The sequence below is a fragment of the Schistocerca nitens genome, chromosome 2, assembly GCF_023898315.1.
Source record: "Schistocerca nitens isolate TAMUIC-IGC-003100 chromosome 2, iqSchNite1.1, whole genome shotgun sequence".
Taxonomy (NCBI): Eukaryota; Metazoa; Arthropoda; class Insecta; order Orthoptera; family Acrididae; genus Schistocerca; species Schistocerca nitens.
In genome coordinates this window covers 1,191,527,328-1,191,553,426 of record NC_064615.1, presented here as the reverse complement: position 1 = coordinate 1,191,553,426, position 26,099 = coordinate 1,191,527,328, and the positions used below count along the sequence as shown (strand labels likewise).

At 35.7% G+C, this 26,099-nt stretch overlaps 1 protein-coding gene across 1 annotated transcript in view; it reads right to left on the bottom strand.

Annotated features, from left to right (window-relative positions):
• LOC126237535 (filamin-A) overlaps positions 1 to 26,099 on the bottom strand; it is a 914,413-nt gene that overhangs the window by 536,432 nt on the left and 351,882 nt on the right. The window contains exon 9 of the mRNA XM_049947718.1: positions 16,675 to 16,893. Coding sequence (XP_049803675.1) covers positions 16,675 to 16,893 — 219 coding nt within the window. The remainder of the gene's footprint in view (positions 1 to 16,674; positions 16,894 to 26,099) is intronic.

The following is a 26,099-nucleotide window of genomic DNA, read 5'->3' as shown; positions in this document are numbered from 1 at the left end:
GACTAGACTGAAATATGATATGACAATAGATGTTTGATCAGAAAAATTATGGCAGGGATGGTAAAAAGTGAACAATTGGCAGTTATAAACAAATTTAAAATTCTTTCTGTAAGTGAAGTGTCAGAACTGATAAGTGGAAGTGAACTTCTAAGCTAAACCTGTCTACAGAAACATTAAACGAAGTTGAAAGCCAGCATTAGGGAAGACAAGAATGGTGAGAAACTGTGCATATCATTTAGTGTGCATAGTAATGGAATTGTCAACAAAAATATATTGTATAGCACAAATACAAATGTACTGTATTATTTTTGAGGAACAGCAATAACAACCTTGTTATAAGACTTTTCTGAGTAACACAGTTAACTGCTACACAACAGTTATTCTTAAACCAGCAACAGCAACAAAAAATATTATTGATGTTAATCTATGTGATAGAACCCCTGACACCAGTTTCTCATGGCCCTACAGGTGGGAACTGGTGTTACAACACAGCACATGGCCTAAATGTACGTTAATTTCTTCAGTGTCAACATTTCTCTTCAGTAAGTATTCCTTTTCTTTGTTCCCTTTCAGTTTTCTATATATTTTATTTTCTGAACTGTCTCCCTCCCAAACCACCTGTCTACCATATATAAAGCACTTACCTTTCCACTCTTACTGACTCTTGCACAATATTTTGTCTGTACACTCTGTATTTCTTATTCCCCTGTCTTCCACCTTTAATCTTGTCAAGTGCAGTCCCCAACAGTCAATCTTTCCTTGTCATTCTGTCCAATAATTCTCCCCTGACCTGAGGTTTTCGATGACTTTCTCTAACTCCCCCCTATCACTAAACCTTTTCTCTCATCCTTCTTCCTTTCTCTTCAAACCTTCTGCCAGAGGAAGGAGCCATTGGCTTTGAAAGTTTGCACTTTTCTACAACGTTTATGTGTTTTCTTCTGCCGCCACTTGGTGAGTAGATTTTTATTCATCCAATTATATTATATTTTCAAAAATTGATGTGACCCAATATTAGGAAAGAGACTCAGCATTTTCATAGTAAATCACAAGAGAGAAAAGCCATCCAAGTGTGTAAAACTTCTCTCTCACGTATTCAAAATGGAGCCTCAGGTACCCAAAGCAGAACTAACAATAGTGTACTCAGAGAAATTGCTGTTGTGACAAAAAAAAAATCATGTTAATGCAAAGGTGAACAGGACTCAAACTTTGTCTGTATTCCAACAAAATATACGAGTGAATCTAATATATTATGTTTATCTGAACATCATATGACCAACAAAATTCACGCATTACACAGCAAAAATTTTGGTTCACTGCTAATTATTGTAGATCAAATATGGGAAACGTTGAGTCACAGTTTTTGTTACAAATAATGTAGTGTACAAATCACTAGATTTAATCAAATACTGTGTGAAACAGCTCATTTTAGGTGTGTGGTATTGAGGTAAAGGCAGCTAGTGCAATAGTTATTGTGATGGCAATTTACAGGGAACCTGCTGGAAATCTGAACATTTTTCTGAGACACACTGTTAACACTCTTGTCACCCCTATGTAGAAAAACTGATTCATTGCAATGGGTGACTTCAAAGTAAAATTCTTAACAGCAATTAGAAACAAAATAGACAGTGAATATCTGATGTCCTCTTACAATTTCCTAGTAGTGGTAGGCTCTCCAAATAGCATACAGCAGTTCCAGATAACATGGCTATAGATAAGGGTAGATACAATAATTTAACTGTGAATAATATTTTAAATTGCCTCTCTGACCATGATGGCCTGTTCTTAACTATAAAACAAGTAAACAGAAAGGAAAAGCACATTTCATTTGGAAAAACTTGAGGCTTATAAGCAAAAATACCATGGAAAATTTAAATCACCAACTGCAGCTTGTGGACTGGTCTCTTGTACATGTTACTGTTAGTATTAACTCCAAATCTAATACACTTATTAATGAAATTGTAAGTATATTTGAAGAAAGCTTTCCCATAAAGTTAACTGCAGAAAACATGTTTAAATCAGTTAACATTGAGTAAGTGTTTAAGGAGACCCAAGGGGTCATCAGTCCCCTATTCCCCCCACCCTAGAACAGAAGCAGTACGCACATTCTGTTTACACACAGAGGAAACTTTGTGTGCAAGTGTGTGAAAGGTTATTAATTGTTTGCATAGGATGTACTCAAGGCGAAACATGGGAGCCAGCCCAGTATTCATCTACTGGCCAGCACATCAAGGCTGGCTGGCACACTGACCCCTGCTGTTAATCAACTGGGCAAATACAATCCAGGCCCAGCATACTACCTCATCCTGGAAGCACGAGGCTATCTGAGCAGATTCTTGGATTACTGGGGGCATCAAAATTTCTTGTAAAACAAAAAGGAAGCTTTATGCTGCAGCCAAGAGACCAAATGACCCTAATAAGATTAGGCATTACAAACAATAGAATTCTTAATAAGACCATACATGCAACAAAGAACATATTCATGAAGGCAGAAATCAGTAACTCAAACAATAAACTGATAACCACTTAGAACTTTGTAAAGAAGGAAACAAGAAAAAGTGCAGTTTATAGAAAATTATAGAAATAAAAGAATGAGGATCATCTCGTTAATCATCCAAAAACAGTTGCTAATATAGTCAAAAAACATTTCTTTACAGTAACAAAGAATTAGTATCACGAGGTTCCATAATTCAGACTACGAAATTTCTGAATGGCAGTGTACTAGTATTGTACAACAGATCCAAGTAAAAACAGTCACTATACAGGTAACTGAAAATTGTTAAGTCTACAAAAAGTAAAAATGGTACTGGAACCGTTAACATATCTAGCAAGTTATTAAAATACTGTTGTAGCCATTTAAGCATGGGTGTCCATGGAAAATTTTCCTGAAAGATGGACCAGTGGCTGGGGCCTTAAAATTATCAGTTTTGATACAAATGAGTTAGTCAATTTTGTTACATGCCATGTAACAAGAACTAATTTTGGTAGGTGACAGAAAAACTTATTATATCTTAGAGAATTGATGGTTTTCCACTCATTATATGATAAAATGTCTATCCTCCAGATTCCATGGGTAGGTGGAGAGGGGACTTTGAAGGGAGAATTCAATCAGTGCCAGTTTATGGTCCAAACAACAGAAGCCTCCACTGCGGGTGCCAAGATGTGAGGGGAACAGGGACACTGCAACTGTAAGATTTCTGTATAATTATTGCAGCCACTTGAGGCTGAGGGGGCACTATGGGCACTGATGTGCAAGATTTGTATACAGTTTGGATCACAATTGGTAGCAAAAACTAGCAGTGGTGAAATGGTATGAGCGAAAATGTTGTGTGGGGGGAGGGGGAAGGGGGGTTGCACACCATAAGATGCTTGTCTGGAAAAACAGGCTTGAACCAACCCTGAGTGGTATGCCTATGCTTGTAAACAAAATGCTTTATCACATTTTTGACACATCACTTGAGCAAGATGCTATTATACAGTCACACTACTCACACGTTTTTGTGAACTTTTAGAGAAACTAATACATACCAGGATTGCCAGGCACCTTAATAATCATAATATCTTCAGCTAATGTCAGTTCAGATTTCAGAAAGGGTTATCAACAGAAGAAGAAATATTTGCATTTGCTGCCAACATTTTGGAGTCTATCAATAACAAAATGAATATGGTCAGAGTATTTTGCTACCTGACAAAAGCACTGACAGTGTCAGACACCAAATACAAAGCTATGTTACCTAGGTAAAACTGGTGCAGCAAGGATTCATATACCTTCTTAACACAAAGTAGAAAGTTGTATTGCATAGTCTAAAAGATATCTCAACCTCATCAGAATGGGTTATCATCACATGTGCAGTGCTTCAGGACTCAATTCTGGGCCCCCTACTTTCTTGTGTTTTCATTAATGAGCTACATCTTTGTACAGAATATTGTAAATTCACCATCTTTGCTAATGACACAGCAGTACTTCACTAGAGAAACTTGAGGTCTTAGTTGATAAGTTTTTTAAGGATACTGTGAACAGTTTTAACACAAATGGTCTTTCCACTTCTTATAGTAAAATGAGCTTTATTCAGTTTCAGGCAATCTATAAAGATGAAGAAATAGGAGGAAAAACTAGGTCGCCAGCATATAGCTAATACGAATACTTGAGAATCCCTAAGCTTAAATAGTGACCAAACGAAACTGATCAAGCCACATCTGCAAAAAACTGAATTCTGAAACTTATGCAGTGAAAATTGCAATATAGAAAAGAAGGAAATGGTAAACTATATTAATAACTATTTTTTAAATGTACCATATTCACTAAACATAAACTTCACAAAACAAAAAATAATATATGCTCCAAGTGTTGCCTGCAGCATGAATATTCCTTCAACAACTGAACAGGAAGTAATTAGAGTGATTAGAAGCTTAAAGCCAAAAATGGCAGCAGCTGTTGATGAAGTAGCAGTTTCAATCATAATAAGGACTGCAGTGCAGATTGCAAAACCTTTAGCACATATTGCAAATTTATCCTTTAGTGAAGGTGTGTTTCCTTAGCGACTGAAGATCTCAAAAGTGAGGCCACTATTTAAAAATGGAGACAGACATAAAATATAAAACTACCATCCCATATCACTTCTTCCTGCTTCCTCTGAAATATTAGAGAAACTGATGAAATTGAGAGTCACTAGTTACCTAGACAATAATAAACTTTGGAATAGTAATCAACATGGTTTTCATGCAAAATGAAGCACAGAAACTGCAGTTATAGACTACACCCAAGAAATAATTAAAAATTTGGAGAAAAAAAAGTGTAGTAGGAATCAATTTAGATCTATCTAAAGCTTTTGATACGGTCTGCCATGAAATGCTCCTTGATAAGCTCGAAGCAGTAGGTATTAGAGGAAGAGTTAAAATGTGGTTTGATTCATATCTCAAAAACAGATCTCAGATTGTAGAGCTCACCACTGTAAATTCACATCAAAAAATAAGGTTAGTTTCAGAAGCAAAAGAAGGTCCTTTAGTAGTACCCCAGGGCAGCATCTTAGGGCCACTACTCTTTCTCATACGTGTCAATGATTTACAGTTACAATATGATACAGCCAAAATAGTACTATATGCAGATGACAAAAGTCTGATAGTGAGTGACTTTAAAAACTTGTTACAGTCAACTACTGACAAAATCCTAAAAAGTATTGAGACTCGGTTCAGTCCAAATAAACTTACACTCAATGCAAAGAAAACAAATTACATACAGTTTGGTAAAATGATTCAGGATGAAGACATTAATCTAGAACTGGATGACAGACTAATAGAGAGAGTGCATTTTGCAAAAGTGTTAGGAATGCATATTGATGAAGTTATGAATTGGAAACACCATATAAAATTTCTTACACACAGACTTCACCCAGCCTGCTTTGCACTGAGAGCTATTGCAAATGTTTGCACTCTAGAAGGCATCAGAATGGGCCAGCTCAAAAAATAATTTGAAAGACATTTTTATTTTACAAAACTGAGCTGTTTGAATAATTACCCACAGTCCGACACAAGCTCACTGCAGACCTCTTTTCAAAGTGTTAGGAATACTTACTCTGCCATCAGTTTATATACTTAAATGTGTACTTTTAACCAAAGCTAATCTAAGCAATCTCCACACAAATGCAGACTGTCACAACTATAACACAAGGAACAAGAATGATCTCCACATAGAACAAGTAAGAAGAACACGAACTCAGAAGCATGTAAGCCACATGGGCATTAAGCTCTATAATGCACTGCCTCAGTACATTAAAGAGTTAAAGGACAATACAAATTTTAAATTGGAACTTAGAAAATTTTTAATTGATAAATGTTGCTACTCAATAAAAGAATATCTTGAATACCAAGAAAATGACTATACAAACTAACCTCCAAAATTTTCTATCTTCGTTTGTTTCGGCTTTTATTATACTTTACCATCTATGGTACTAGTTATATATTGTTACTGAGAAACAAATTACTATAAACCATTTATATGGAAAGAAACTGTAAGTTTGCTGTCATTTATTGTAGACAATTTCATTTTGTACATTCTATATTTTAATTTCTGTGTATGACAAATCCAATTTTAGACAGTTTCATTTTGTATGTTCTATATCATTAATTTCTATGTATGACAAGTCCAATATTGTTTGTACAATGACACTGATGCTAAATAAATAAAAATAAATAAAACAAGATCTCATCATCTCAAATTATAAAGGGAGGGCATTAAAAACCTTACAGCCACTGAAGTGGCTCCCTTTCTGCATCAACTCGGGTTTGCATGGGTGTCTTCTTTTAGTATCATGACTGTGATACACACTCTTAGGTTTAAAAAGTGGCATTTTTCTCTTGTGAAACATATCATAGATAATATGTATTGTGCAATGGATGTGAGGATTTCAAGTCCTGTAGTAAGATTTCTGCATGTGGTTCTACAGTGGACTTTACTCATGGTTGTTCAGACACTTTTCTGTGCATACAGCACTTTTCTAGCCAGTGGCTGGTTTCCCCAAAATATGATTCCATATGTCATAATGGCATGAAAATAACCATAATAAGATGATTTGTTTACACATGAACTTGGAACTAGATCTTTTCTGAGTGGTATGCTTGATAATACTACAATTAGATTTTTAAAATTATTCAGCGCCCTTCTAGCAGATCTGATGGCATTTTTTTGGTAGACATCGTTTGCACCACCAAATATTAAAACAACATCCTTTTTAGTTAGTGGGCCTGCTAGTGTTTTGCAGTCCTGTGCAACTTCATTCATTGGAGCACCCGGATTAACTGTATCGGTTGCATTAGCTTGTAGTTCTTTAAACATTTCTGTTATTTTTTGTATGTGACTGTCAGCAAGAATAAGTATTTCTCCTTAAAATCCAATGTGTCCATTTGTATTGTATTTGTGTTCTGGTCTGTCGCTTTTTTTTATAATATTCACCTTTATTTGCACTGTTGCTTATATCAACACACTCCATAACACACACACTTGAGTCTATTGCTGTCATATTTAGGCTTCTGAACCATTCATTCTGCATTTCTTTTCCACTATTTACAGTTTTTGTAGGTTTTGTTTTGGATGGCCCATGGAATTTCAGGTAACTAGGCAGTTCAGTATTTTCCTTTCGAAGTTTTATTATATCACTCTTTAAAGAATCAATTGCTGATTGAATATTTACGATACATTCTTTTAGATATTCAGTATCAGCTACACACTTAGTACATGGCATATTTTTACCTCCAATGGCTGTATTTTCGTTCTGAGAAACATCACACACTTCCTGCACAGGAACCATTTTCTTTCACTTCTTAAGTGACACTATTACACACAATAAATTTTGGATCACAATAGACACGGAATCTTTCGCATATTACACTTTTTTCACACTTTACGTTTATATTTTCAGGCTAACACACTCGCATTTACTTACTGACCATCATTTAAGAAACTTAAGTCAGTTTCTACTGCAAGGGTCACTTCACACTACAGAAGAGCTCCTGTGCAACAATGTATACCTGCAGCACTTAGATAAAATCCCAGATCCTTATTTGTGTGCATTAGTGTTTATAATTATAACCAGTAACGCACAGAAAACTCTGGTTGAGAATTTCAAATTATTTAGGAATAACAATATTATGAAAAGGTTAGTGCCTCCTCACCATGCAATAGAGATGCTGAGTCACAGATAGGTACAACAAACAGACTGTCAGAAGATGAGCTTTTGGGCAGCAAGACCTTCACCAGAAATAGACAACAATATGTACGTGCATGCAAAACCACCTCACCTCGGTCCCCAGTACTTTCATGTGGACCAGAAAAGAGTGGGCAGTTGGGTTAGAACAATGTTTATTCCTGAATAATGCATATTACTATAAACATATTTAAATAATATAAGTCTGCAGGCTTTTGTGGCTGCTGTCACTGAAGCTAAAATCTACTGGAATCTACTGGGTTGTTAGGAGGCATATTATTTCTCCTTTATGATTGTTGTTTTGATAGCTCTGCTGCGATCTTCTTCAGGATGTCATGGTGTCCACTGTTGACTGAACACACAGTTCAGTTCCTTATAACAAGTCACCTTCCTCTAACATTACTTTCTTTTTATAGAAATAATCCATACCATGTATACTATAGATTCTTGCATAGGTTCAAATTATCTCAGCTGTATCATTAAAAGAATTCATATGATTTTGTATACGATGCATTATATTCAGGCTAAAATGTATTAAAAAGATATTAATATGTTACAATCAATATGTACTAGCAGTTAAAATTACTGTTCTTTTAAGAATAGCTGAAATTGCAAAATTTCTGGAATACTTAAAATTAATATTATTAATTTTCCAATGTAACACTAATTATTAATTTTTTTTCTGGATTTATTTATGAAATAATGATACAATTTGGTAAAGATTCTTCTCCTGTCGAGAAAGTTTGTAAACACTTTTGCTTTGTAAACCTTTTGGAAATTGTGAGTAAGGCAGAATGTAAGTACTGGTGGTCATGCCTCTGATGGAAGTAGTCGTTTTTCTATACTTGTCAACAACAATGTAATATTTGGTGTGATAGAAGTGAAAATTGTTAAGTCGGTGTGATTTAGAAGAATGGGATAAAAATACAAGAAAATCATAGCAACAGGCAAATCTTCATCAGTTATTTGGGCTGCAGGAACCTGTTAAACAGAAATTTCAGCTGCAACAATATACTCCTAGTCAAGACTTTGAGCCATTGACAACAACAATGAGATAATAAAGACAAGTAAAAAAGTTCTTCCTTCATGATCTTACTTTTCTCAAAATTTTTCAAAATTCATGTGAAGAATGAGAACTGTAATGGTGATCTGTGGGAGGGTAAAGACTACAAGTGGTGGCATCAGCTGTGATCTGTTGACTGATAATGAAGTTTTGTCTGTTGCAGAAGAAGGATGGATTTTGGATATGTGTATTTGCAGTTTTTATGTAAATGAAAACTTGGAAGCTTCAATTACTCAATGAAAGAAGACCAGAGATCTGCCCAACAAAATTTTATCAACAGTGATGAGAATTTCATATAATATCAACAATGATGGACTGGATCAATTGAAAGAGGATTTTACACCTATGATGAAGTACATCAGAAAAGATAAGTACAAACCATTTCTGAAATTAATTCTTCACGTGGACTCGTGTGATTGCTAGCAAAATCAATAGAGACAAGGGTAGTGGTGATGAAGTGAAAACTTTAGTATGTAGCCTAGTCATTTATGAATCGAGTGAAAGTGTAGAAAGCAGCGAAGCAGTGAAAACCGAGATTATGCCATTGAGTTTGGTAAAATTGAATGCAGTTAATGATCAGTTAATAGAAATAAAAACAGATAACAATTGTGAATTTAGAGCTGTTAATGATCAGTTAACAGAAATAAAAATGGAGAACAGTAGCAGATTTATATGCAGTCAATGATCAGTTAATGGAAATACAATCTGAAAGCAATGGTGAAATGGACAGGGTACAATACCAAATAGACTAACTAAGTAATCAGGTTTTGGAGCTAAAAAATGGATTAAAAAATCATGAATGAAAATATCAATGTATTAGAAAATAAATTTATTATTTTGGAAAATGAGTTAGTTGCATAATTTTCATAACAGTAGAAGAATGTTAATGACATTAGAATTCAACAGGTCATAGAGGAAAAAATGTAACAGAACTTCAGTAGTCTAGATCAAAAAATTTTAAATGTTGCAAAAAATATGCTGAATAATGTAAATGTTCTAAATCAAAGAAATTCAGTAGTTCAGGAAAATTTCATTCACAAAAATCTGTATTCAAACAATGGTATTGCGTGGTTCAACATTGTAATCAAAAGTTTTCCATCAGACAATTTACGTCCAGAGGATTTTCTGCACCACTGTAGGGGTAGTTTTGTGTCAGGTGTGAGTGACAATCAAAAGATTAAATTTATTAAAAGATGTGTTGAAGACGGAGCTCTCTCTTGGCTAAATCTAAATTTAAGTAAGTGGGAAACATACATTTAGGTCAGAGGCTGAACAAGGGAGATTTAAAAGTGAATTTCTGAATTTTCCAAATTATAGGAATAGAGATGGTACATTGAAAAAGTTCTGTTAAGAATCAACTCAAGAAATTAGCACACCTTGACAGGCCATTTCACAAAATGACATTAACTGATGCACTAAAAAGGAGATTACCAGAAAGGTTGCACTGGGATTTAGTACACGGACCAGACGATTGCCTTGAACAATTTTTAAGATATGTTGACATGCTGGATAGGACAGTAGAAAGAAACATGTACCATAACAATTGAAATGATAGAGATCGCTGTGGTAACAACTACAGAAACAGAGATAATGGTAATTTCAATCAGGTTCAAATGGTAATAGATATAGAAATTTTGAACCTCAGAAAAACAGGAATAATGGGGACAGCGATAGGCAATATAATAGGAGAAACAATCACAAAGGCAACTATTCAGGAAACGGTGGTCCACCTCAATGAAGGTCCACAGTTTTGGGGTGAGGAAACACAACTACCACAGGACCCCCAATTTACACACACATTTAAACAATAATAATAATATTAATAATGTGGCAGAGGTATCTGAAGTTGAACAGAAGGAACATCAGATTTATCATTTATGTTTTGATCAAAAGTTTCAGGATGCTATGTTTAATTATAATGATGTAGATACTAACCGCAAACCAGAATGTCAGAGTAACAAGAATTTTGATGTAGTGTGTACCAATGATTTCTTCTCTTGGTCAGAGAAAAGTGTTATTGATGTATGTAAAACAAGTGATGACTGTATTGGATGTGAATTAAGTGGTGTTTGTGATGTAGGTGCCAATAAAAGTTGTGTATTGAGAGATTGATAAGTATGAAACTGGTAGCTTATTGCAGATGAATGTAAGTGAGGTGTGTAACTTTGATAGTGATGAGAATTGTGATGTTAATGATGTTGTTGATAAAGTAATTTTGGGTGATGATGATGATGATGTTTTTGTGGAGTTTAAGAATACTGAAGTTTCAGAGTTAGTTGCTAATACAGGTTAAGGTAAGTGATGTTTGTGATGATGTAAGTGAGAGTCATGAAATACCAGTCCAGTCAAAGCAGTTTTTCATTACTGTCAAGCAGAGTAATGATCCAAACAGAAAAGGTGAGTTATATGTAAGCCTAGAGAATAAAGATGAAAATTTTTTGAAATTTGTTTGGAACCATATTAATTATAACATAGATAAATTTGCATTATGGAGTAAGTTAGGTGTGGTTAGCCAGAATTTGTATCCAAATTGATGGAATGAAATGAAGAAAGATCTCAGTAGGAAATGCAATTTTGACAGTAATATATTTTGTGTTCCTTCTATAATAAGTGATTTTAATTGTGCTATGAAATCCATTCAGTGTGTTCAATCTTTACCTGACAACATGTACAGGGCTATTACAAATGATTGAAGCGATTTCATAAATTCACTGTAGCTCCATTCATTGACATATGGTCACGACACACTATAGATACGTAGAAAAACTCATAAAGTTTTGTTCAGCTGAAGCCGCACTTCAGGTTTCTGCTGCCAGAGCACTCGAGAGCGCAGTGAGACAAAATGGCGACAGGAGCTGAGAAAGCGTATGTCGTGCTTGAAATGCACTCACATCAATCAGTCATAACAGTGCAACGACACTTCAGGACAAAGTTCAACAAAGATCCACCAACTGCTAACTCCATTTGGTGATGGTATGCACAGTTTAAAGCTTCTGGATGCCTCTGTAAGGGGAAATCAACGGGTCGGCCTGCAGTGAGCGAAGAAACGGTTGAACACGTGCGGGCAAGTTTCACGCGTAGCCCACGGAAGTCGACGAATAAAGCAAGCAGGGAGCTAAACGTACCACAGCCAACGGTTTGGAAAATCTTACAGAAAAGGCTAAAGCAGAAGCCTTACCGTTTACAATTGCTACAAGCCCTGACACCCGATGACAAAGTCAAACGCTTTAAATTTTCAGCGCGGTTGCAACAGCTCATGGAAGAGGATGGGTTCAGTGCGAAACTGGTTTTCAGTGATGAAGCAATTTTTTCTTAATGGTGAAGTGAACAGACACAATGTGCGAATCTGGGTGGTAGAGAATCCTCACGCATTCGTGCAGCAAATTCGCAATTCACCAAAAGTTAACGTGTTTTGTGCAATCTCACGGTTTAAAGTTTATGGCCCCTTTTTCTTCTGCGAAAAAAATGTTACAGGACACGTGTATCTGGACATGCTGGAAAACTGGCTCATGCCACAACTGGAGACCAACAGCGCCGACTTCATCTTTCAACAGGATGGTGCTCCACCGCACTTCCACCATGATGTTCGGCATTTCTTAAACAGGAGATTGGAAAACCGATGGATCGGTCGTGGTGGAGATCATGACCAGCAATTCATGTCATGGCCTCCACGCTCTCCCGACTTAACCCCATGCGATTTCTTTCTGTGGGTTTATGTGAAAGATCCAGTGTTTAAACCTCCTCTACCAAGAAACGTGCCAGAACTTCGAGCTCGCATCAACGATGCTTTCGAACTCATTGATGGGGACATGCTGCGCCGAGTGTGGGAGGAACTTGATTATCGGCTTGATGTCTGCCGAATCACTAAAGGGGCACATATCGAACATTTGTGAATGCCTAAAAAAACTTTTTGAGTTTTTGTATGTGTGTGCAAAGCATTGTGAAAATATCTCAAATAATAAAGTTATTGTAGAGCTGTGAAATCGCTTCAATCATTTGTAACAACCCTGTATAACCAAAGTAATGCTATGATACCAGTAAAGTTGTTAAAACCTTGCAAAAACAGGGCAGCTATAGCATTTCATTAAATAGAAAGTGATCTTTTATATTAAGTGTCTAATAATAGTGATGACGATCAGATTTTAGATGTCCTTAAATCGAGATTAAGATAGATCAGTGGGAAGGTAATTGTTTGATTGATAAAGGTAGCTCAATTTGTGATATATCTGAACAATTTAGAGACAAAATCCAGTATAGTAAGAATTTTGTGGAAATGTCCATTGCATGTGTAAAGGTAAGAGGAGCTACTGGTAAGCAAAACAAGTATGTAAAATGCCAAGCACTGTTAACTTGTAGTATAGATGACAAGGCATGTGAACATGGATGAATAATGACACCTAATTTAGAAGAAAATGTTCACTATGTCTGCAGATATTTTAGATTATGTAATTTTATTTTTTTTTTTTTTTTTTACCATGAATGTAGTATGTAAGATCATGTACTTTTGAAGTTCTGTCGTATCTATTGACTGAGGAAGATGATGATAAAACTGGGAGATATGAGAAAGTAGAGACATGGTGGTAAAGGTAGATTTTACAGGTTTGAAGTAGATCTTGTGTTGGTGAAAGCCAAAGAGAAATCTAAAGTATTGATCAACCTGATCCAAAAGTATCTAATTTTTGTTTGTTCTTTTTTTTCATTGTCATGAATTTAGTATGAAAGATGATGTGATTTCTAGAGTCCTATTTTATCCATTGACTGAATTTAAATCTATCTGTAGATTCATACGACTATATAACTGTGTTTTGTTTGTCTTGAATTTATTATGTAAGATGTGATTTTTAAAGTTTTGTCTTATATACTGACTGAGTTAAAATCTATGATACACTATATAGTTGTGTTCTGTAATTTATCTGTGCTTTAGAATTTAATATATAGGAGCCATGAGACTAAATGAGTAGGGCTTTTTACAGTATTGAAATGGGACAATAGTGGGTAGTGGATTGCGACATCATTTAAAGCTAATTTATGACTATGTTTAACTGAATTTATCCTGAGTGTTGCAATATTGAATCTGATTGGATTTTGAGTTATAGTCAGACTCACGCTTAGCTCTGTTTTTGGTACCCCTGGTCATCGCGATTCTCTCTCTCTCTCTCTCTCTCTCTCTCTCTCTCTCTCTCTCTCCCTCGTATGATTATGCACTTTATTCATTTTGTTGTGCTGGAAGATTTTTTGCTGGTTTTTACCTGGTGTGGTTCGGATTCATGGGTCAATCCCCACATCGTAAACTTAGGCTCTAACACTTACCCATTATTTTGTTCTCTTGTGAGTCAACATATCCTTGAATACTATGGTTTACATGGCTGATTGATTCCTACTCGTGACTGAGTATACTTTTGCTGGTCTGTACCATTGTGAGTTTTTCAAGTCGGCTCACTTATCGTACACTTAAATGAAGGTTTGATGTTATAGATCTTAACTTAAATTTTATAAATTCCAGTAATTTACATTGCCTCTCAAATTATTTCTACAGTTTGGTGGTGTAATGTTGTACCTTTGACCTTATTTGTCTAGTGACAGTAAGTTCCATAGATCTGAAAATCTGAATACCATATCCTGATATATGCATAGATTATGATTTTTATAGTAGATATGTATCTTCATTTTTCTGTAATATGTTACGTATCAGATGCTCTATACATCTATCCGCTATTCTGGGCACCATTTTGTATACCGTTTGACAAACCTTATAGTCTGTCACAAAATATTGTAAACATTCTGTTTCCAAATTTTTTGAAGAGGATATAACGTTTTTCTTTATAGAAATATCTGATACAATGTATAATATCGATTCTTGCATAGGTTCAAATTATCTCAGTTGTTTCATTAAAAGAATTCATACGATTTTGTACACGATGTATTATATTCAGGCTAAAATGTATAAACAAGAAATTAATGAGTTAAAATTGATATGCACTAACAGTTAAAACTACTCTTCTTTTAGGAATAATTGAAATTGCACAATCTCTGGAATACATAAAATTAATATTATTAATTTCAAAATCTAGCACTAATTACAAAATTTGTTTCTGGATTTATTTATGAAATAATGATATAATTTGGTAAAGATTCTTCTCCCATCAAAAATGTTTGTAAGCTCTTTTTCTTTGGAAACTCTTTGGAAATTGTAAGTAAAGCAGAATGTAAGTAGTGGTGGGCATGTCTCTGATCGAAGTAGACATTTTTCTGAACTTGTCAACAACAATGTAATTTCTGGGGTGATAAAAAAAAGAATGGGATAAAAATAAAAGAAAGTCATAATGACAGGCAAATCTTCATCAGTTATTTCGTCTGCAGGAATCTGTTAAATAGAAATTTCAGCTGCAAGAATATACCCCTAGACAAGGTTTTGAGCCATCAACAACAATGAGATAATCAAGATAAGTAAAAAAGTTCTTCTTTTGTAATCTTATTCTTCTAAGTTTTTCAAAATTTGTGCAAAGAACGAGAACTTAAATGGCGATGTGTGGGAGGGTAAAGATCACAATACGAGATCCTGAAAAAGATCCTAGTTCAGGAGTCGAAATATCAATTGTATAAAAGAAACATGATGCAGCCTAACATCCCAGAAAATTTTACCTTCATAGTTAATTTATTTTTCTGTTACAGAATCTAAGTTGTAGACTAACATGAAACTTATTAGTACCACGTATGAAATACCATGGAATGTGACCACAAAAAACATAGAACTGGCACTTCCCATTTCCTGTGATAGATTCACAACATGAATCACCAGTAAACAAAATATGAAATAAATAAACTAGAAAAAATACAAAACGTGACGCAGAATACCACAGTCTGAAAGGAACTTGTGGTACACATAGACAATATTTACGCGCATCATGAAAATTTAGAAGTCCTCATTAACAAAAGAAACACCTTTTTTTATCAAAACAAGAGAGTGTAAAGGAAATTGGAATATCTGTAGATATGTTCTGCTTATTTAAGCATCACATGGAAATCACAGCTAGAGAAGATTCACATTGAAGGACACAAACTAACTTAATAATGTAAAGTAAAAGGACAATGAAGAGTCAAGGCCAAGACTCCACACCTTAACTGGCAGTTCTCTGCAACTCTGAATGCTGTACCACAAATTGAGATAATTCTAACAGAGCAGGATCTACCAATGAAAAATGTTATTGCAGTTTCCAAGAAACTGATCAGACTCTTAATCAGATACTGAGGATCATTGAAATATTTCAGTTACAAATGAGAGAATTCTAAGTCAATAACTGAGCATTACAACACACACACTTCCATTGTTCATAGAAAAAAGGAAAAACTGAGGATAAATACAAATTATAACAAAAAATTGAAGAACACATTTGTAAATTCTGTGAATAGCTGCATGCTAAACTGTAAAACCATTAGTGGTATACAAAATATTCTCAACAGAACAATAAAGCTACATTGCCTTCGAGGCCACACGTAACTGAGCACTCGAAGTGAATTACATGGCCAGAGAAAAACACAGAACATCAGTCTACATATATGGCATAAAAATTATAGTTACCACTTAAAATATAAATAAACAAATAATCTTAATGGACTGGATTTCTTTTTGGGTTTTGGTAAATATAAAATTACTTTGGAGCTCTTATAGCCAGTAACATAATATACCCCATCTTTGCCACAAAATAATATTAGCCAAATTTATTTTTATTAGAAAATTCCTTGTGTGAACATCAAATGTACTCGGTGCTTTGTTAATACACATGCTGCTCCAGTGACCGATTTCATTATGGTTGACCCGATACATATTTTTTTCTAATCACTGGTAACATAAGGTCTGTGTAACATTAACACACAACAGAGAATTTTTCATTTTATAATTGGTTGTATAGATACCTTCACAGCATTTGGATCAAACACAAAGCATGTGAATGGTCCTCCTTGGATATGCTCTCCACCATGGGTCACAGCAATGCTCCACTCTCCTGCTTCATCCGGCTGAAATGTCGCCGTATACACACCATCATTTTCCTGCACTGGACAATCCAAGCTACGGCCAGTGGGAGATCGGGCTAAAACGTCTATTTCCCTACTGCTAGCTCCATTTGAATTTATCTGTAATGGACAATTTACTTCATTTCAGTACAAAAATTTTAAGGTTTTAAGCTGATTAGTAATTCTGTCTTACAACTCATTAAACACAGTGTACATCACAGGTTGAAGGAAACAGCAACCAGCCACTGTTAATAATGCTCTTTATTCACATAATAGTTCTGTTACTAGTTTTTAACTGACAGGTTCATCTTCAGAAAGCTGTTCATGTTTAGATGCACATTTGTGGATATTTACATTAGCTTTCAGCTCTTTATTACCCACTGTTGTGAAAGTTCCTTGGATTGTTACAGAAATTATATTATGTAAATATTGTGTTACACAGGGAGCAAAATAAATAATGACAAACAATTGTACAAAAATAAATAATAATATGGCAGAGGACATCACATTAAGATGTTTTGGAAATTTAAATTAATCTAACTGTTGTATTAAGATACGATTAAGTAAGTTACAATATTTTAGTGCAGCGTTCCGTGCTGTGTTACTGTCTGCATACGGTTATTCCCAATGGGAGTACTGTTTATGTACTGTATGTTTCAAACTGAAAAACTGTGAACAAATTTTGAACAAAGGCTGCATTGGCTAACTCATTCTGTTCACACAGGAGATGATGAAGTGATTTGGTTTTGTGCACACACATTTCTATCTCTCTGAAGGTTTACTTTTTCAATGTGATGCAATACAATAATAATAATAATTATTATTATTATTATTATTTTATTATTATTATAACTTTATTCACCATCACATAACATAAGGATCATTATTATGAATTTGTAAGTTCACAAGTGAATACACATATGCACTTTTTTTTAAACAAAAAACAGTGATACAACAAGATAGGTTTGAAAATAATTCACTTATACACGATGCTTGATTTGCAGGTAGATAGAATTTCACCATAGCAACTATGATTTATTTTCAATTAGTTATTTAAGAAATGACTGAATAAAAAGTTGATGATTAAGTGTTTACATTAAATACATAATGAAGCCTGTACAAAATTCATTTATTCTGTGCAAAAAAATTATACTCATCTAGTGAGTAGCGTCAGTTGGCAATCAACATTCCTTTGCTGGGGGGTTTAAATTTGCAGTAGGAAATGATGTGACTGAACTCTATAATGTATTTCCATGTCTCAGTCCTGTGTACACTTGGTTTCATTGATTAATTACAGTTCTATGATTTATGAGATGACTGATCCTTCTTCTGGTTTATGTAACAGAACATGACATGAGTCTTTTGGTTTTGCACCACAATTTGTCCTTACAGCTTTCTTCTGTAACTTTAAAAGCTTGTAAAGGACTAGAATGAAATTTTCACTCTGCAGCAGAATGTCCCCTGATTTATAACTTCCTAGCACATTAAAACTGTGTGCTGGACCAAGATTTGAACTCAGGACCCTTGCTTTTCGTGGGCAATTGCTCTGCCAACAGAGCTACCCAAGCACAACTTACGACCTCTCCTCACAGCCTTACTTTCACCGGTACCTCATCTCCTACCTTCCAGATTTCACAGAACATCTCCTGCGGTCCTTGCAAGCCTAACACTTCTGGAAGAAAGGTCTGCTGGAGCTGTAGCACCCTGTACTTTTAACTCATAGTTTATAACAGACGTAATCAATGCATGATAAGCAGCCTGTAGCACATAGGTCTCATTGCTGTATCTACCAAGCATATTTACTGCAAATATATGTTTGGGCAGTTTGTTTGCCAGAGGGTGAACATGTATATCCTACCAAAGTGTATCTTGTATTTTTATTCCCAGGGACCTTACATAGTTTTCGTTGATAGCTATGTCAGGTCCAATGCACAACTGAATTTCAAAACCTGTCATTTTATGGACTTCACTGACCATTACTGCCAATTTCTTGGTGCTAACACTAAGATGTTTTTCACTGAATTACTGATTTATTTCATTTGTAATATGGTTGTGCAAGATTTATAATTGGTCATAATATTTATACTTCCACACAATAGATGTGTCACCAGCTTGGAGTATGATCTTTGAATCTGGGGTGAAGTATTTAACATCATTTACATAAACAAACAAAAGAAGTACTCCACATGTCATATCGGTAATGCTAGATCTGTGTGTGCCACTTACCATTCTTAACAGCACAAACTGCTTTCTCTTAGATATGATTTTATTAGACCATGAGCAATGCCTCTGATGCCTATGTTCCACAACTTCTCTTGAAGTACTGTTATAATGACACAGTCAAATGCCTGTTCAAGATCAGGGAATGTGCCTGTAATATACTCTTTGTTCTCAACAGCCAATATTACCTCATCAATAAATGGATTGGCAGCTGTTGCAGTCGATTTGTTCTTAATGAAAGCATTCTGATTTTCCAAGATCAGACTATGTTTACTCAAAACTGTGACAGGCCTATGTGTTATTACCTTTTGAGACAAGATAGAGATTGATTTCTTATCTTCTATTTCAATCTGCATTCTTCCTTGAAAGTAGGGGCTACCTGGGCTATTTTCAACAGATCAGGAAAACTTTCTGGTGGTAAGACCCTGTTAATCCCGTAAGAAAGGAGTCCAGATGTGTTGCAAAGAGTTTTGTGTTGCCTTTATTATGCTTTTTATTTCACTGCTGTCTGCTTGGGTGAGGTACATGCTGTAAGTAGAAGCATTGCCAAGTTATATTTACGGTTACTGAATGTATCACTGACAGATTTACCAACAGAGAAGAAATAGTCACTTAAGATATTTACAATATTCTATTAGCATTCTGTTATACTACCATTTCAGTTTATAATAATTTCGTTATCGAAATTATTCTTTCCAACTAGGGAGCTATTTATAACATTCTGAATATTAGCAGGAGTACTGCTTCCATTATTTTAGATGTGAGCTACATGTCTACTCCTTGTGCGCACTAGTAAGCAATATTCATAATATCTACTTCATGCTTCTTTCACCTTAACATCTCATGTTTTATAATGTTTCACACTGAAATCGTGTTACTTTTTTTCTTACACCTTCACCATCTATCCAGGTACTTTTCTACATATTTTATTTATATGTTTTAGTGGGCACGTGATGTCAAAAAGTAGAAGACACCAAGAGAAAAATATTCATAAGTGTAATAGTTAACTTCAGGCCATGATGCACTTTCTAATATGAGGTGAAAGCTTTCGATGGCCTCAACATGTACTGTTCTTTTTGTTATGTATCTTTTCATCTCACTAGCTTGTGGCTTTATATTAGACAAACAGAAATTCCACAGCATGATGGTCAGAGACAGCAAATATGAGAATATTTTACAAATAAACTTATCCATGTTAGTGGTAATATTACACAGATAGGTGCCACCTACTTCTCCAGTTGGTTCCTTAATTAGTAAATTTGTGTAATAAGAACTGTAATACAGGAGGAATTCTCACTCTGCAGGAGAGTGTGCACTGATACAAAACCTCCTGGCAGATAAAAACTGTATGCCTGAGTAGGACTTGAACCCAGGACCTTTGCCTTTGAGAGGCAAATGTTCTACAAACTGAGCTACCGAAGCATGACTCATGACCTCTCCTCACAGCTTTACTTCCAACAGTACCTCATCTCCCGCTTTCAAAACATCACAGAAATTCTTCCGCAAAACTGGCGGACCTGGCACTCTTAGAGAAAAAGATATTGCAGGAACATGGCTTAGCCACAGCCTGGGGGAATGTTTCCAGAATCAATTTTCACTCTGCAATGGATTGTGCACTAATATGAAACTTCCTGGCTGATTAAAACTGTATGCTGGACTAGGACTCAAACCAAGGAACTCTGTATTAGATGGGCGAGTGCTCTACACTTCTCTAGGGCACCTGCCCCTGAAAGACAAAATCCTGGGTTTGAGTCCTGCTCTGGCACATAGTTTTAAATGGCAGAAAGTTTCAACAGTGGTAATCTTTTTGTGGTGGAATTATTGGGTTAGTGTGTTAATACTGATGTCACCTATTATTATTACAGTTACCCAGTCATTACTGTACGTGCACATGGAGGTCTGTATGTACTCAGAATTATACATGTTGCGTTTCCCACCCATAGTTTATCACAGGCAGTTCAGTGACACCTTCAATGCTTAAGGAATTTACAGCTATGGTACAGTAGCTACTACCAGTTTTTGTAAATATTGCAGGACTACAACATAGTTTGATTTCCCCACTTGAAAATGAGCAAAGATTCATCGTTGACAAGTTTGTAGTAGAGTTTTTTCTTCAGAATGTCAGTGCTCAGGTATTGCCAACAAATCTACTGTAACACACACTACGGTGTCCAAATCATTGTGCTAACTTCCTAGGTTTCCAAAGTTCGGTGGATAATCTTAAAACTGATTATTTCTTTAAGTTAGACTTGGTTGCATAGTCTTTTGTAACACAGTGTTATATCAGTGTCTAAATTATTAATTATGTTACTTCAGAGACAGCCAGTGATCATGTACTAATGGGATGCAGCACGCGGTGAATATTGCATTTGAATTATGACATTTCCCTTCAAATGTGAGCTGGAAACTGCAGTAAAAGTATGCCATTTCTCCTTGAATGCATACTGGTATGCAAATAACAGGAAACAAAGGGTGTTATTAGGAAAGAGACATGTATTAAGCTATCATGCCTCATCCAACTCGGAACTAATTACATGTGGGGTCCCACAAGGTTCAATTTTAGGGCCCTTCCTTTTTCTTGTGTATATCAATGACCTTTCATCAGTAACATTACCAGATGCCAAGTTCTTTTTGTTTGACAATGATACAAATATTGCAATAAATAGCAAATCAAGTGTAGTCTTAGAAAGATCAGCTAATAAAATATTTGTGGACATTAATCACTGGTTCCTATCCAATCCTTTGTCACTAAACTTTAAAAAAACAGACTATGTGCAGTTCAGAACTTGTAAGGAGTGTCCCACGAGTATATGCCTAACATACGATGACAAGCAGATAGAAGAAGTGGACAGTATTAAATTCTTGGGATTACAGCTTGATAATAAATTCAACTGGGAGGAGCACACCAAACAACTGCTGAAGCATCTTAACAAATCTCTATTTGCAATGCGAATTGTGTCAGGCATAGGGGATATAAAAATGAAAAAGCTGGCATACTATGCTTACTTTCAGTCCATAATGTCATATGGGATTATTTTTTGGGGTAATTCATCAAGCCAAGCTTAAGTTTCCTGGGCACAAAAATGTGCAGTAAGAGTTATGTGTGGTGTGAACTCAATAACATCCTGTAGAAGCCTGTTTAGGGAACTAGGGATTCTAACTACTGTCATTTAGGGAACTAGGGATTCTAACTACTGTCATTAAAAATATATTGCTTTTTCAAACTAACAGTTCAATTCATTGAATCAATAATAGAAATAAGAATAATCTACACAAGGATTTAAAGTCACTTACTCTTGTACAAAAAGGTGTGCATTATTCAGGAACACACATTTTCAATAACTTGCCAGCAGCCATAAAAAGCCTAACAACCAATGAAATTCAGTTTAAGAGAAGTCTAAAGCATTTATTGGTGGCAAACTCCTTCTACTCCATTGATGAATTTCTCAGTAGAGCCAACTAATTTCTGCACCATTTCAGTGAAGTAATATGTTCATTGTAAATAAGTGTGTGTGTGTGTGTGTGTGTGTGTGTGTGTGTGGGCGCGCGCGGCCGCGCGTGTGTAACTACAATCTAACTTCTGCACCATTTCAGTGTAGTAATGTGTTCATTGTAAATAAGTACTGTAGTAGTTCTATTACATGTTCATTACCTTATAAATAAAAAACCCTTTTTTTTTAATTCACTGCATTAGTGTCCGTAAAACAATTCTTTCATATAGTGTTCATTAAAAAAATGACGATCATTCTACTTGGGACCTATGGAAGGTACATTAGCTTATTTGTCTCAGTTGTAAATATTTGTCATGTATTATTGTTTTCCTGACATGTTCTACATCCTGGAGGACCTCCTCGTTACGGCTCAGTTGGAATGAAGGTAAATCTAATCTAATGACAACATGATTTTTTAGTGCTGTATCTGTGATATCTAGAAACCAGTAGTGAGTGCTAAAATTATGGTCAGCTGCACTACAATCAACTGAGACAAGGGACACAGCTGTCTGTTTTTGCCTGCACGTGCTTTGATCTGCCATCATTCATTCTGGCACTATGAATGCTAAGTTGCTCACAGTACCAGGGCAGATTTTTAGCAGTTCACTTTATGGGTCCATATCAAAGTGATCAATCAACTGACCACTCAAGTTTGATCCTCAGTGCTACCATCTTTTTTCCATTTTCCTATTCCCCGAAAATTCAAACAATTAATTCTAAAATTTTAATACATTTAAAGAGTTCAGTTTATATATGTAAAATTAATATATTCAATTTAGTTATGATTACTACCCTTGTAAGTCAAAAGGCTAAAGGTGGTGGTAGTAAAAGTAAGTATATGTGGAAATTTAGTATGAAAGTGTACAAAAACAGGTGGATCTGTGGGTGTGATATTCACAATGTGCTTCTTTGCTTTCTGTGTTTGTTATTCAGGAAGAACAATGCATGGGGTACAGGTGGACTGAAAAATATAGGGCACACTAATGCATTACTAAAACAACATAGAGGAGATCAGAAACATACAAATGACATACTTGATCTTAATGCATTAGGTAGAGCTAATATCACAACAATATTAAGTTGCACCTGCCATGACAATGTAGTGAAACACAATCTGTTAGTCAACATTGTAGGATAATGATAAAATTTTGCATGAGCTGCCACTGCGTTATTTAATATATTATTTTCAAGCGTATCACTTATCTTGTGTGTGTCCCATTCCTTCTCCCTCTGACTAAAAATCTAGTTGCTGTGTCTGTTGAGAGATGTGTGCATTGCAAATGTGAATTTTGATATGTTGTTCAAACATATGGAATCCAAATTATCTCTGTACTGAGTAGTATAGGCAACTCTGACAACTTTAATTGTACACTACTGGCCATTAAAATTGCTACATCAAGAAGAAATGCAAATGATAAACAGGTATTCATTGGACAAATATACAAGAACTGACATGTGATTACATTTTCACGCAATTTGGGTGCATAGATCCTGAGAAATCAGTACCCAGAACAACCACCTCTGGCCATAATAACGGCCTTGATACGCCTGGGCAATGAGTCAAACAGAGCTTGGATGGCGTCTACAGGTACAGCTGCCCATGCAGCTTCAACACGATACCACATTTCATCAAGAGTAGTGACTGGCGTATTGTGATGAGCCAGTTGCTCAGCCACCATTGTCCAGAGATTTTCAGTTGGTGAGAGACCTGGAGAATGTGCTGCCCATGGCAGCAGTCGAACATTTTCTGTATCCAGAAAGGCCTGCACAGGACCTGCAACATGCGGTTGTGCATTATCCTGCTGAAATGTAGTGTTTCGCAGGCATCAAATGATGGGTAGAGCCACGGGTCATAACACATCTGAAATGTAATACCCACTGTTCAAAGTGCCGTCAATGCGAATAAGAGGTGACCGAGACATGTAACCAATGGCACCTCATACCATCACGCTGGGTGATACGCCAATATGGCAATGATGAATACACGCTTCCAATGTGTGTTCACCGCGATGTCGCCAAACACAGATGCGACCATCATGATGAAGTAAACAGAAGCTGGATTCATCCAAAAAAAATGACGTTTTGCCATTCGTGCACCCATGTTTGTCATTGAGTACACCATCACAGGCGCATCTGTCTGTGATGCAGCGTCAAGGGTAACCGCAGCCAGGGTCTCCGAGCTTATAGTCCATGCTGCTGCAAGCATCATCGAACTGTTCGTACAGATGGTTGTTGTCTTACAAACGTCCCCATATGTTGACTCAGGGATCGAGACGTGGCTGCAAGATCTGTTACAGCCACATGGATAAGATGTCTGTCATCTCGACTGCTAGTGACATGAGGCTGTTGGGATCCAGCATGGCATTCCGTATTACCTTCCTGAACCCACCGATTCCATATTCTGCTAACAGTCATTGGATCTCAACCAATGCAAGCAGCAATGTCACAATACAATAAACCGCAATTGCGATAGGCTACAATCCGACCTTTATCAAAGTCAGAAAATGTGATAGTACGCATTTCTCCTCCCTACACGAGGCAATACAACAATGTTTTGCCAGGCAACTCTGGTCAACTGTTGTTTGTGTATGAGAAATCGGATGGAAACTTTCCTCATGTCAGCACTTTGTATATAAGCTAATCATTTGCATATCACAGCATCTTCTTCCTGTCGGTTAAATTTCATGTCTGTAGCACGTCATCTTCGTGGTGTAGCAATTTTAATGGCCAGTAGTGTATATACCTGATCTTTTGTATGGGGATGTTACTATTCCTTAAGTTATGAATGATAAGCTGCTATGTTTGTATTTTGAGTGGAAGCTTCTCCCTAAAAATGGAAATCTGGTGTGAAGCTTTACTGTCTTATATATAAGACAGTTAAGCTTCACATCAGATTTTCAAAATTTCAAGAGGGGCTATATCACATCCTAGCCAAACGTTTACACTTTGTATGTTCTTTCTGTTTCATAATCAGCTACTAAATAACATAAAAGGCTAACTCTTAGATAAAATGTATGGGTGGCTTATTTATCCCCCAACATCACATGTCCCAACAGTTTACAATTAATTGTACTAAAAGACACATTTTTGAGAGATCTTTATGCAATGTATGTTAGCTTCACTGCATGCTTAATATTTTTGGTATTTTAGTTTCTAAACTTCAGACTGTTCTGTGCACTCAAATCACAGTGCTTTTGAGTTAGCATCATGAAATGGTGATGTTTCTATGATGTCACAGATCTTGTGCTGTGGCTGTCTGGCTGGCATGACCAACTGTCATGGTAATTTACAGATGGTATTTGTCATATCGATAACTGTGTTTTACAAAAATATGCATACCAAGTGTTATAGTGCACACAAACCCTCAGCCGCATTGTACATTGTTCTGTTAAAATTGTGTGCATAACCTAGCCTGGATCTGCAATGTTTTTGTTCTTAATTCATGTTTGCATTGGGTCAGGGTGTAAGTTCCTTCACTTTCTTCCTAACCACATTCCAAACTAACACCTGATAAATTGCACACTAAATTCTGAATTAGTGGTGTAATGCTATTATTAGTAAGAAAGTAAAACTCACTAAACTCATGCATAATACACTCTCAAAAAAAAACTTGCT